General features: G+C 40.0%; 1 protein-coding gene across 5 annotated transcripts in view; it reads right to left on the bottom strand.

Moving 5' to 3' along the window:
• The window catches only part of LOC108103981 (acetylcholine receptor subunit alpha-like), a 136963-nt gene that overhangs the window by 39511 nt on the left and 82982 nt on the right, over window positions 1-14470 (bottom strand). For all 5 annotated transcript variants that reach the window (XM_041818423.1, XM_041818426.1, XM_041818425.1 and 2 more), the window contains 2 exons: window positions 4450-4744; window positions 4028-4208 (listed from right to left, as the gene is read on the bottom strand). In XM_041818423.1, the coding sequence (XP_041674357.1) occupies window positions 4028-4208; window positions 4450-4744 (476 nt within the window). The remainder of the gene's footprint in view (window positions 1-4027; window positions 4209-4449; window positions 4745-14470) is intronic.

Here is a 14470-nt window from a genome sequence, read left to right as displayed (position 1 = left end):
AAGGTTTCGGGTTTCTTAGCTATCGTGCAACTTAAACCAAAAACACATCCATGTAATATAGCAATAAATAATATTTAAGTTCCCAATAAAACCCATAAACTTAAACATAACATTTTGATGTCATTCCTCGATGAGCTCGTAATTTGATTTGCAATAAAACTGGAAACAAGGAAACCTTAGTATTTTGATCATAACAAAGCCAAAAAATAGCTAAAATGTTGAATGCAATACCACGTTGGGTGCGTTATTAAATTTCTATTCAAACTGCATTCAAACCTAAAAATCTTAGTTTGACGAAATTGGGGCAAAAACTGCAAAATATCCGCCACATGTACGTAAAATCCGTTAAGAGCACGGAATAGATGTCTGAGAACTATCTCCTTAAGTTTTCTTGGTTATTTAAACTGCCCTTTTCCCTTGGCTGTTTTTAGCCACTTGGCAAATAAAGCTTTTCCAAAACTTCATTATCTAGTTTTTGCCCAGCTTGCTTGGCTTTTCCGTGTGCACTTGCTGTTTGAATATTAACCCGGAAGTGCATTCATCCCATCAGCAATTTTTAATTCCTTCCTTTCTTCGACTGAATTTCCTAAAGCATTTTGTCTGCCAATTTACGCCTCAACGATTTTCCATGGCATCCCATGGGCGGCAGGGCTAAAGGTGAAAGGGGGTTGCGGGGTTGCGGGGAGCTTGGAGAAGGCTCTTGCAGGTGCCAGTTGACAAAGAGGGCGGTGGGTGGAAATGGGCGGTGGCATTTTTGGAAAAGCGTGAAATTTGAAAAGTGACGTTAATACGATTTCTCGTTTCCATGCTCACTCTCTCTTTCTGCTAAGCCCTGCACCCCTTCTGGTAATGTGCACTACTAGAAAACTCTGATAGATATATACAAATAAGTATATATACAAAGTTATCAAATGAACTATAATATATTTTCCATATTATTAATACAGAATTCAGCTACAACTTTAAATAGTTCTAAAATTACTTTCACACCTCTCTAAAGATATCGAAATGAATTCAATATCAAAATTTAACTTCCTTAACTCTTTTTTTTCAAGTTTGTTAAAAACTGTATGTGTGTGTGTATGGGCGTACTCTGTGAAAAATCAAGTGTGAAAATTGAGCCTATAAACTTTTTGCCCTTGCCTTTTGTTCGGTCCCCATACAGACTTCACAGTTTAACCTCGATTCTCTCCCCTTGATTTTTCCCCCTTGAAGTTTGGCTCATTGGCACGAAATTAGGAAATCGACGTTGGCTGAGCATGAATGAAAAACAGGCTGCGAAGATGCAGCTGTGCCGCAAGTTGGGCAAAAAAGGGGAAGTATAGTCAGACAGGATGTGGTGGTGCTTCCCCAAGACCTGGCCAGGTGCAATCCTATCCCCGGCTGCTGCTCCTGGTGCTACTGCTGTGGAATTGCCGAAGCGGAAATTGTTATTTTAAGTGGTAGCGGAAATTTCACTATAAGGAAGTGATGATGATTTAATGAAATATTTCCGCTGTCGAGCCAAAGACTGATGCCACGAGGAGCAACTTGATAGTAATTGCGAATGCGAATGAAGGCCACACCATTCCCTTTGGGGGCCTTTATAAATAATTTTAGCTTCTACTATGTTGGATATCGCTCATTTTGCGGTTGATTTATGCGTAAAGTTGAGCACACAACATGCCAGAGTTTATACCACAAAATATGTCTGGCACTTGAATGAAATTTATCACGCAATGAAAATATGCTAAAATTTTACAAACAATGTGTACTAATATTTAGAGATTTGGTTGCTTTACACATTAAATCCGAATGTTAAGCTTATCTTTTAAGTTTTAATAACTCTCCTTTACCATTTTCTCTAAGTGCACGTAACATTTAAGACAATGTTGGCCCGTTGTACCTCCCATTTCTCCGCCCCTTACTGTGTGTCGTGTCAAATGCTTGTTAGCGCCTTTCCTTTTTAATAGTAAATGAGCATTTAGCTTTTTACCAAATTAGTTAGCTGTCTCTGTGTGTGTGTGTGTGTGTGCCTGGATGTATGAGCAGGTGTAAATGCATATGTGTGGGCCAGAAAGAGAGGGAGCACTTAAGAGAAAGTGACTACATTTTGGTAATTGTCTCGGCAATTAAACTAAGTCAGCAAGTCAACTTAAAGCCAGATAGACATACATTTTATCTGCTTTGCTAATTGAGTGATTGAAACGAAATACAGAATACACAAATTCCCATTTTCCCCCGGGATATTTTCACTTTAAAGAGGCCTTAATACGAGCTATTAAATTGTCGATATTTTCCAAATAATATCGAGCTGTGGGGTGGCCATGTTAATTTATTATTTATACAAAGTTATAAGGCAGATAATTTGATATTAGTGGCTTAAGCTTTTGATAGGCATAGACTTGATTTAACTATTATTTGACTTCTCTTTGCTGGAATTGTTTAATTAGCTTGGGAATTAGTATGTTGAAAATTGACTTTCTTATCTGGAAAATCATGAAGTCACAGATGACAATTCCAGTTGAGGACAAAAACCACTGAAAATCGTATAGATTTTGTTCAACTGAAACGCTACCTGGCCAATGCAGCTCAGTAGATGCATGTGGTTAACCTTTTTTTGGCCCATTTTTCCGCCTAAATGGAGGGGATCGAGAGAATGGTAAACCGAATGGCTGCAAGCAAGCTGGCTTAGATCCCCACCTAATGCCAGTTCATTATTAGCTGGCAGGGACCCAACCGTAGGACGGAGCCACAAAGCATCCATCGAGGTTCTCCATTCATGTTCTCCAACCTTGCACTCAAAAAAACTGTGTGTACGGATTTGTTCAGGTACATCTAACAGTCTACAAGAGGAAGTACTTTATTATTAGGTATATTCGTTGAAGTGAAGTGTCTCAGAAAGTAAATTATTTAAAATATATGACTATCTTTAGAATATTTTAATATATTTCTTGCTTTCAATATTAATTTTCCAAGTGCATACCTTCTTTGGGTTGCAGTTTTGTGTGGTGCAGGGAATTTTACGAGGTTACGCGGCCTCCGACCGCTAGTCGTCGACATTTGCCGGGCAGGTGTCAAGCTGCCTCAGTGTCCTGTGCCCTGAATACCTAGTCTCCAGTTCGTCCTTGGTCCTTGGTTGGTTGCTTCCTCAACCCGCTGGCCAAAACCACTGGAGACGCTTTTATGAAGCTTCCCTGTGGTCGACTGTCTGTCTGTCTGTTCGTCGTGGTGTCTATTCCAAAACCATTTGCCTGCCGTCTTCCTTCTTTGTTGCCGTGTGTTTTGTGGCCATAAAACGTGAGAAATTCCATGCCAGTATTCCAAAAAGGAATTATGACCGTATTTCGGTTTATGACCACTAAACCGGGCTCAGAGACACCCACAAAGGAGCGCCAGGTGAGCAATTTGTAAATGTGTAAATGAGATAGTCACCGGGGAAATGGGAATGAGAGAAAATGGGCAAAACGGTAGGTTGAGCCAGAATGTTCCGGTTTACTGAGATAAGGAGTTGTTGGCCCACTGGCAGGCACATCCTTTAATGGCAACATATCTGCCTGATATATGTCCTGCTACAAACTCGAACACTTGCCACAGATTTATAAACCAATTAGCCAAAGGCCAGACGGCCGAGAAACTTTCATTTGTGTGGTTTAAATTGGATCACGTGTGTGGGCAGCCCAGGCAAAGATGCAGCATCAGGGGATGCAGAGGGGATTTCTCAAGGAGCCGCCAGCCAAATTTGCGGTACACATAAAAGGGACATCAAAGATTTGCTTCCAAATGAGAAATTGAAATCTAGTTAGCCAGCAAATCCCATTGTTTTCTGGTCTTAGAAACAAAATAGTTTCGCGTAGTGGGGCATAAAACTGGGTAAACTATCTCTTGACATGTATTTGGGCAAAATTTATCCTTGAAATTATCTGATTTCCTTATTTAAATGTTGTTGGAACTTTTACTTTTATACACCTTAATATGTTAACTTTCCTAAAAGTTGTGTTCACCATTTTAAACTCTACAAATTTTTAAATTTAGGGTAATGACGCACCTGAAAGCCATCGTAGGTCCAGCTGCCGAACTTCATCACGCAGGTCTGCTCGTCGAAGGGGAAGTACTCCACGTCGATTTCGCAGGAGCTCTTGTAAATGGCCGGCGGTCGCCACTCGACGCGTCCCGTGTAATTCAGCGTAGCCTTGGTGGCCAGTGTCACCTCGAAGTTGCCGTCAGCGCTGAAAAATTCATCAAGATATAATACTCTTACTCATTCTCATTGGAAATAAATGAATCAGTGGGAAATTCAACTCATGTTGCTTAACATTCATAAAGTTAAAGCAACCAACTTACATTTAAATAAACTTTTTTTGATTAAAAATTATAATATTAATCTGAAAATGTATTAAAATCATAAAATTAATATCGACAAAAATAAAATTCCATTAAAAACAAAAAAAACTATCAACTTGAACTAACTTGTTATAGAGGACAATGTCCGGACGCCAGATGTGATCGGAGGGCACGTGGAGCATCTCGACACCGCCATATTCTTTGGGCTCCCACTTGAGTTTGTAGTCGTACCAGGACTGCTCCACCCACAGATTGGTGGTCATGATCTGGTTCTTCAGGTTGACATCGATCAGTTGCGATAGCTTCAGCTTAATGCGAACGGTGAGGGCGTCCGTCACATTAACCACCGGCCTAACCAGTTTGTTGTAGTTGCTCAGCAAATCGTCGTACAATCGTTTCGCATCCGGATTCGCTGTGCTGCCTGTGGAGTAGATATGGATATAGATTAGACAATGGAATAAAGGGGGCTATAAAATGTATGGTGTGTATGGTTTGGGTAATAAAACATTATCGATTCAAGCTTAAACTGCCCAGGGCTGTCTATTGAAAACTTTCGATAATTACACTTTATGTGTGTGCTATGAAAAAACTGTTTCCAGATATTCCAAAAAGTTTATCTAAACTTTATTTATACTCATAATATAAAAATATTTCGGATCTACATTTTATTCATAAATATTAAGTTTATTTATATAAATGATTTTATATCTCTTCTAAAGATTGCCAAAACTACTAAAAAATTGTAGATATTACTCAATTATTAAAGATCATACTTAAGTTTCCAAAAGCCTAAAGGAAAATTTAACCATTCGAATGCCTTAGTTCCAAGTCCAACTACAGCTGTAATGCCACTCGATTCCCTGATGATAATCGCGTCGAATTCCCCGAGAGCTAAAGCCCAGCTTCTCTGTCATTCAAAGCGTATTTAAGTGGAGTCCCCAGTAAACTAAATTGATTAAACGGTGGAATGGGGATCTGCCTACATCCTGGACACGTCTGTGGCGTAAATGTGCGAAAATTGCAGGTGCCCCTTAATGATGCAGGAAATGAGTTAATGCGCCGTCAATGCCAGCGACACCAACAACACCAGCAACTATAACAACAACCAGCAAAGAGCAAATGGGCAAGAGGCTGTCCGGACAACAGGATCTCGGCCAGAGGGGTCAGAGGTCGGCGGGAGGGCCAAGAGAAGGACTTGCCGAACGACAGCATTCAGCCAGGCGGGTGGCCAATGGCTCAGTCAAGCGTTCGCCTCCATTGTTGCTGCTCCTCCGCTCCGCACCACTAAGTCCTGCCACTGCACTCGAAATAATCGGAACTAACCAGACGAGAACATTACAAAAAGAAGTCGTTTCTATGTATATTTAAGTAGGTATTTATATAATATCAGCTAACTATTACTGAATTTCTTTCTAATTGTAAGTTTAGTGTTAAACCATCTAGTAATTTCTCTCACTGCAGTTTGACATGCAAAGCAAAGCGAGGAGCATCAAAAGCAGAGCCTGATTGGCATCCTCGCCTGGGGGCGACAGCCATCCGCCCGCGGGGTTGGCTTAGCCTGGCTCGGATCGGCGCACCAGTCTGCATCTGATTTGGAATCGGAATGAAAGGGAGATGCCCGGAGATGGAAATGGATATATATAGTGGGCGGTATGGGTGTGGGCGGTATGGAAGGGCAGCTGTAAAATGTCGCCAATGTCATTATGCGAGGCTTGCGCTAATCAGCTTATCATTACTATATAACATGGGGCATAAAAATGCCTGTCGCTGCTGGGTTCTAAGCGCATTAAAATAGTTTCCGAGTACTGAGAGGGCAGTAGGTGGTGGGAGACTGGAACTGGAATCTGGAATCTGGGGGCCTGGGGATTGTAATGGAGATGTTGTCCAAAGTCGCAGACAAAGCGAAAATAAATCAATTAAAAGATTTCCCATCCACATTATCCTTCTCTTTGGTTCTGCATGATGTTTTCATCCATAGAACAGTGGTATGTTCCTCTTTTTTCCTTTTTTTTTGTCTGCTTGGCCACCAAAGCCAAGGTCCCGGGCGGAAAGCTAATTAGCTGAGCGACCCAGTCAGATTAGCCGGTCACAATGGGCGGTGGGGGCGTGGCTATCGGCGTATATCATTAATTTAATGTCCCGCACATTAATTGACTTTGTCGGAGGGAAACGACAACGACGATGGGCAGGCAGGCACAGCACAATGACCATAATGCGAGCATATATAATGCTATATACGAGTATATATGTCCCCCGGGAATTTTGGGGTCAAGGGAAGGGGTATCAATGGTATCGGCTGGAATATCGAACAATGTTAATGGCACTGGCTAATCCCGAATGGTTATGCTGCCAGAGAGGCATCATTGCGGCCGATTTTAGGGTTTAGGTGCTACTAATTTCGGTCAGTTGACAACAAACAAATAAATATAAATTATCAATTTCATCTATGGATGCCTTAATTGAACAACGGCTAATGTGAAATTCATAATGGGGAAATAATGGTGTCGCAAATTCACCATTTTACTTAACACAATTTTGCCTTTTGGCCATTCAGCACTTATTTTCGAAGTTTTACTAAAGTTAAGTCTTTTATTTGCCTTAAAAGGCAGTCTGTCTCACATAGTTAATAAAATAATTACAAATATTGTAAGCCTGTAATCATGTTCTTTTTTAATTTAAAGCAGTAAACATTAGCTATGTATTCGTAGGAGGGAAATCTCAACTCTTCCGTAACATCTTTATATACCCAGACTAGCATTGACCTACCCAAACCCCAGTGACATTACCATATGGTGTACTCACTTTTGGCCACATCCTGCGGTTGGCCTAAACATCTTAAACGAGCCTTGAGGCCGTTAGATGGCGTCGAGTAATTTGAGCAGCACATGGCTTCTGGACTCTGCAAGTTGTAAGCTGAATTCCGAATACACCCATAAAAAAGCACTGCATGCTATACTAATAATCATTTTCTTCCTTTACAGAACTCTTTTTCTAAGAAATAGTTTAGTTTTTAGTTCGATTGTAAATTATAAATACAAAACAGTGACTTTGTTTCTGGAATACCTAACATTTTCCCTTAAGTAAATACTTTACAAATATTAAAATGTGAAATCTTTCCTGATTTCCTTAAACATTATTACACTTTTTTTTCATAAGTGTATATTTGCTTATTCCTTTGGCAAGGTGTGAGATTTTTATGCGACACTGTGTAGGTGTACGAATGTGTGTGTGCCGCACTCATACACACATACATATAGAATGTGGCTCGCGTGGGAAACGTTAAGTTAAACGAACCTTTGCGGCGACCGCTTTTGTTGGGCTCGACTTGGGCCTGTCATATGCGGCGTATGCTTTATATTGCTTAAAACATGTGTGGGTCGGCTGTTTGTCTGTGTTGGTGTTAATCGACTGCCGGAGTGTACATGTATGTGTTTGTATGACAATCACATTAAGGTAGCCAAAAAAGCACATTTTATGATTGCTTTGCGTGTTTTTTTTTTTTTTTTTTGCCCCCCTTCCCGTCTAACCACGCACTTGTAAATGTGTTTATTGTCAGAAGCACACACAAAAATGAACACACATAAACAAGTGTTCAGTTATGTCTACACTGGTCAACAGAATTGTGAACTTTAAGTGAAAAATGTATGTAACTTTGATTTTGGGATCTTTCAATCTAAATTAATTCGTACGATTTTTTTAAATTTTTGTTTATAAATATTAGAATATTTCATAGAAAGGGGTTCCAGCTAGTTTTCACAGATTTTCTCACAGTGCAGACATGTGTATCATATGTAAATAAATTTGTTTTGCATTTAGCCAGCCCATGTCCTAAAATATAAAATTGAAGTAACTTGGTCCTTTGGCCTTTTGCCTTGCTGATAATAGATAAGGCCAGGGGCAATTAAATTTCCATTGGTATGGTTTGACTTCATTTCAAATACTATGTGCGATTCGTATTTGGAGTTCAAAACGTTAATGGGATTGGAAATGGGAATGGAAATGGAAGGCAGTCGACTGACCTCGACTTCTAATTAAAGTGCACACAGTGCTTTTGGCTGCAGACCAAATGCAATTTTCCTGTACTTTCCTGTATTTTAGCCCCCTTTGTTTTTCGCACTTGCAACCCCACTTTCCGTTCGTGTTTCTGACTCCTAAATAATTATTTCTCTTCTATTCTGTTGTTATAACAAACACACACAAGCACAACATACACACACACACACACAGAAATAGACATTTTGGGTTTTCCAAATGTGCCATGAACTTCTGATTAGTATACTCCCAAACCTTTAGTTCCTTTCATTCAATCCAATCCTGTGGCGACAAAATTAATGAATAAGAGAGCATTTGGACAGTGCGTTTCGCAGCTGTAAATCTGCTTTGGACCAAGCTCTAAATGAATGGAGAATTACAACAAATTTGATGTAACTACACAAAGGGAAATTTTTAAGTTATGTCGAATATTACCTTAACATTTCTATATGGCACATTGGGATCTATCAGACTTTAGATGACAAAGGATTTTCCAAGCTTAAATTCTACAAGGGAAATGAATTTTCCATTGGGCATTTCCTTTCGCTGCGCATTCATTCACAATAATTGCGTGTAAATTTGCAGCGCTCAACCAAAACCAACTTCAACAAAGAATAAGCGAATAACCGAAGCAGCATTTTCATGATAATTTCAGCTCTTTCTTGGGCTATTGAAACCGCCCTGCTTTTCCGCTGTTCCACTGGCAAACCAGCACCAGCCTCTCCCCCGCTTTCTTCTTTGCCTTACATCCCCTTTGCCTTTGGCTTCGGCCTTGTCTGCCAATGCCAAACGTTTTGTTGTTTAGTTCCATTGGAATTTATGGCGTTGTTTACACAAAAATTGCATTCGCCTTTTGCAGTTGAGTAAGCAAAAAAAAAAAAAAGTAAGGGAAAGGGCAAGAGGGTGCAAAAAAGCAGAGCGAAGTTGAAAAAGAAATGGAGGAAAAGCGGAAAAACAGGTGAATGTGATGTGGTGGGTGGCAATGCAATGCAATGCTGCTCGAGCGGAATTCTGCGGAATATATAAATATTTTTGAGTGAAATTCTCTTCGGCATTTCGATGAAACTTTCACTGCACCACATCCATTTCTCCCCCAATGACAGCCACTTGCCTCGTTATCAGGAGCCTTTTATATCCCGTGTACCACGCCCACTGGCAGCGGCTAATTAAAGGCGTCGGTTAAGTTGGATAATTAGAGAGAGCTAAGTCAACGCGGCGTATACGTAATCCCCTTGTACATCGCCCTTGTCACTAATGTTGTTAGACTAGATTTTAAGTTATTAAATTTACAAAAATACCATTATAAAATATTAGTATAGCTCGTATTTAAGGTCTGGAATTGCCTTATTCGTGGCATTTCCTTTCGATTCAACATTCAACATTGTAAAAATGATAAAACTGGGTTGATTCAGGTCCGATCTGATCGTGTTTTTCGGATGGATGGATTTGCAGTGCAGAAAATTCACACAAAAAAAGAGAGATCCGACTTTTGGTGCAACTGCAAGTGCAACTGGAACTACAACAGCAACTGCAGTGAGAAGCCAACGGGGCGAATGAATAATAAAACCCTGGCAGCCAGCGCAATAGGGGTAGTATGACTGCAAAGGGTTAAAGGGGGTTGGCAACCAAACAATGTGAATGGGCAATGTGGGAATTTCGAATGTGGGTGACAAACTGGCCGCGTTTTGTTAACCCACAATCGCAAGTCTTTTTTTGGCCAGAGGCGTCTGCAGGTGCAAAGGCAGGTGGCACGCACATTGGGCAGCCCAAGCACGTCCCACACATTCCACCAATAAAAACGGGAAAAGAAACAAACAATCTGCAGATGAAAATGAAAATGCGCAGGAAAAACAGGTTAAAACGAAGCAGACAGCGACTGTGTAAATATAATATGAATAATTTTGCTAGTCGCTTTCCTTTTTTTATATATTTTTTTGTTTTTTTTGAATGGGCGGAGCAAGTGACCCACGAAGATGCCACAGCATAAAACTGACTACAAAAAACCAACCGAAAGTGCTGACCAAGCCACATGTGAGTGCTTTTTGGTATTCCAGTAGGCTTCTCGGTTTCTGGCATCCAGATAAAGCCAAGGAAAAATAAATGGTTATATTTAAGGTTGAACCGAGTCGGCCAGAGGGTTTAATTAAAATGTTCTAAGGAACATATATTTCATAATTAGAATGATTAGAATGTTTGTTTTTTAGTTCCTTAAAAACGTATAAATTAAGGCTTTAAATTTATTATTTTGTGAATAAAAATAATAAATACTAAACTCCTACTAAATATTCAAATAGTCAGATGAATTTAAAAGTTCCCCCGTAGAGACAGCACTGAATATGTTTTCCAATTTTCCAATGGCCCACTGCACTCGTGGATTTCATGTGGAATTTGGGCATATCCAGTTTGATATATTCTCGGTGATATGACCAATTACATGGCCATCAAATGCAAACGAATGCAATCATTCACTAACTGACACCCTGTGCCGCCACCCTATTGCACCCTCTCTGCACAGTCCGCCAGTCATCGTCATATCCGTGCTTCGTACTGGTACTGTCAGGGGCGTAAACGCTGCGTCCGAAGCTTAAATGGCAATATTTTTGCCAAGTGTCAGGCGATGCCCATCAACTAGCCCCCAACCCCCTTCGCAATTCCTTCGTTTATGGCAAAAACACCCATACCTCCCCAAACACACCCTCACCCCAATTCGAAATACCGAATTTCATTCGTTTTGTAGGTGTTGCAACCTGATGAATTGAGCGTAGAGCACGTGCATGATCCCCATCATCATTTTTTATGGCCATGCGTCAAAAAACGAACAGGAATTACCAGAAGGCTGCGGCAGCACACCCCCAGCACCCTAACCTTTAATACCATCTGGCTCTGCCAATGTGTCAAAACGAATCGGGAGTTCCCTAGGATGGCCCAAAAAATAGAAAAAAAAAAAATAAATATACAAAAAAAAAAATGCCAAAATACCAAGAGCCGCTGGCCCAGATCGGATTTCAGTGTAAGAAACTTGGAAAGCGGCGGAAAACGGAAGTAGGAAATGTCGCCGACACGCACACTCGAAACGGAAAAGCGAGAAAATAGGAAAGCGGGGAAAACGTGGGGAAGAGGGAACGGGAGTAGAGGGCAACAGCTAACGCATTTCTAACGAGCAAAGACAGCAAATTTGCTTTAAATACATAACAGCACAAATGCCATATGCTCTCTTTGCAAATTCATATTATACTTTATTAACTTCTATGCAACTGAAATATTTCAGTTTTGTTGGGGATTTTAAAACGTTTAAGTTTTACGAATATGGTTATCAAAAAATGGTGAAACTATTTTACTTTAGAAGTGAAAAAACCTTATAACACAAACAAGGGTATACACAAATGAAATCCTCTAGTCTTTGGCCTTATTGGAATTGTGGGAGTCGGCCATGCCATTCTTCCTTTGCCTCTTCAACGTGCGAGTGTATGCGAGTGTGTGTGTATTTTTGTGAGTTTGGCATCATTGACACGCGAAAATCATAAAACATTTTCAGCACCATCACCATCACCACATCCACTTTCTCTTTCACGTTTCTAGCTCACTTAGCTGGAAGGCAAACGAAAGCTGATTATTTTGGCACAATTGAATGCCATAGCAGGCAGCCGTAGAGAACAATGGAAAGGGCCTTAAATAAGGTCCCAAAATTAATGTTAAGAATTCTTATTAAAAATGTGTTGAAAGCAATACAATAATATACTTTCTAGCTGAATTGGCTTCATTTTTAATTCAGTGTTAAATTTCATTCAAGATTTGTTATTCATTTGTTGTATGAAACTATATGAAACTTTCGCCTAAGTTGTACTAAGCTCTGATAATATTTTCGGGTTTAGTTTTTAATGAGGTCTCATTTGCCCCGAAGGGTCGCACATACTTGCTCCATCCTTTGTAATATAATAATCCGATTGCATGCACTTCAATACGGAAAGAAGCTCAACGAGTGGGGCTACATGTGTTATGGCGAAAGTTTTACAGAGCTCAGTTGGGTGCATTCGGGAATACAAGAGTGCGAATATATATATGTATAGATATAAACGCATATCTATTCCAATGCATGGTGACACTAACATTTAAGGTTAGCTCGATTTAAGATATAAATACTAACGAATAACTTTGAAAACAATAAAACATAATTACTTTATAAGATTTGATGTAATATTTGTCTAAAAAGGCAAGGGGTAAGGTAAGTATTTTGAGGTTCCTATAAGTATCTTGCATTTGTAATCAGTTCTCCACAACAGCATTGCATATGTATACAAAATTGCCCCCAACTCTTTGGAAACATATAAACTTCTGATCTCATCTTGAAAAATAACTACTATACGAGGTGTGTTCAAAAAGTAAGGTGACTCTTCAAATTTCGCGAATTTCAAATTTTTCGATTATCGATTTTTTTGTTTTGTTATATTGGTACACTCTTCCCTAACATCTGTACCAAGTTTCAATGGAACATCCTCTTTTGTTTGGTTGTGAGAGGCGTAAAGTTACAAGTTGTTTTGCGAGCTCGGCGATTTTTTGCTATCGAAAAATATGGATCAAAGGATTTGGATTTTTTGGCCAAAAACAACACCACAATAATGCCTCAGCCACCATATTCACCGGATTTGGCCCCATGTGACTTTTTCTTGTTCCCAAAACTGAAGATAATCGAAAAATTTGAAAAATTTGAAATTTGAAAAGTCACCTTACTTTTTGAACACAACTCGTATAACTTCTAAAAGGTTTCGATAATCGAAAAATTTGAAATTCGCGAAATTTGAAGAGTCACCTTACTTTTTGAACACACCTCGTATGTGAGCGAGTGAGTGTATTTCGAGTGTATTCCAAGCAAATGGCAACGTAATCAAGTCGACTCGCTTTCGCTGACAAGATAAAACACACAAACGCATACGCACACAAGCGCATTCCCGAAGCGGAAACGGAAGTGCAGCCATTGACAGCGCCAGCGACAGCAGTAAAAAGATGGCGATGATGATGACGCGATATCTGTGAATGTCTGTGTGTATGTGGGTGTGTCTGCTATAAATCTAATATCGCTTAATGTTGAAAGAAAGCTTTGCGTTGGAGTCCGTTTTTCTCCACCCGCTATTCCTCCCTCCTCATCTCCCTTTTCCCAATTACACACACACACACACATACGCACACATGTCAATGTCAACACAGCAATGAGGGGGAAAAGCCGTGGAAAATCTCACTCAAACAGCGGAGTTTTCGAGGGTGGCAGATTGGCAACGCTCGATTGGCAATAAATTGAAATACGCGACCATAAAATCACTTAATTGCGAATTCGTGTCTCTCCATCCCTTTCCCTCGCTCTCAGAGACTTTTACAAACGGGAAGCGGCCAATTCACGTGCCCCACATTCGAGGCGCCACTGGTACACTGAAAATTATGAATTCATATACCCAGAAATCTATATACTTTATGTTATTTATAAAATAAATAAAATAGTCAACTTAATGAACATATTTTGAGCTTCTTATATAAGTAATGAAGTCATAAAAAGAACTAAAGTTTGATATAGGTTTTCTTCATTTTTTCAGTGCCCTTAACGATGTAATTGCATTGAGGCAGCTACAGTGGCAAATGGCGGACGCATACAGCTTGTCACTCAGCGCCTTTTCCGCTGGATGGTCAGGGGGGGATGGGATTGAATGGTTCACGGGGTTTTACAGGGGTTAAAGGGGGTCATTTACTGGGTGCTCTCACTTTCACTGCCAACCGCTTTTCCCGTTACTTGATGATTATGGCAAATTGATTTGTTTGCCGCGCACTTTGTGGCTTTTAAATGACGCCACACACGCACACAGTCACGAGCAGAAACAACCGGAAGACAAATGAGCAATTGGCGGTTAACATTCGAATGGCAAAAGGATGTGGGTAGCTGCAAGTTAAGATTGCGATTGGTTAGCTGTCAATGCTCAAACCTCAATGGTGAGCCATTCCAGGTAAACGAAAACGAACTGGAATGCGTCTGAAATCAGATGGAGCTTTAAAGAGCTCTAAAAGCGAAGAAGGTATAAATATTATCTTTTTGCTGTTAATTCTTAGCCTTTAAAGGGCAATAATTTGAATC

Source organism: Drosophila eugracilis, unplaced genomic scaffold (genome assembly GCF_018153835.1).
Source record: "Drosophila eugracilis isolate 14026-0451.02 unplaced genomic scaffold, ASM1815383v1 contig_2163, whole genome shotgun sequence".
Lineage (NCBI taxonomy): Eukaryota > Metazoa > Arthropoda > Insecta > Diptera > Drosophilidae > Drosophila > Drosophila eugracilis.
Note: the sequence above shows the minus strand (reverse complement) of the source record. Positions and strands in the feature narration are given on the sequence as shown.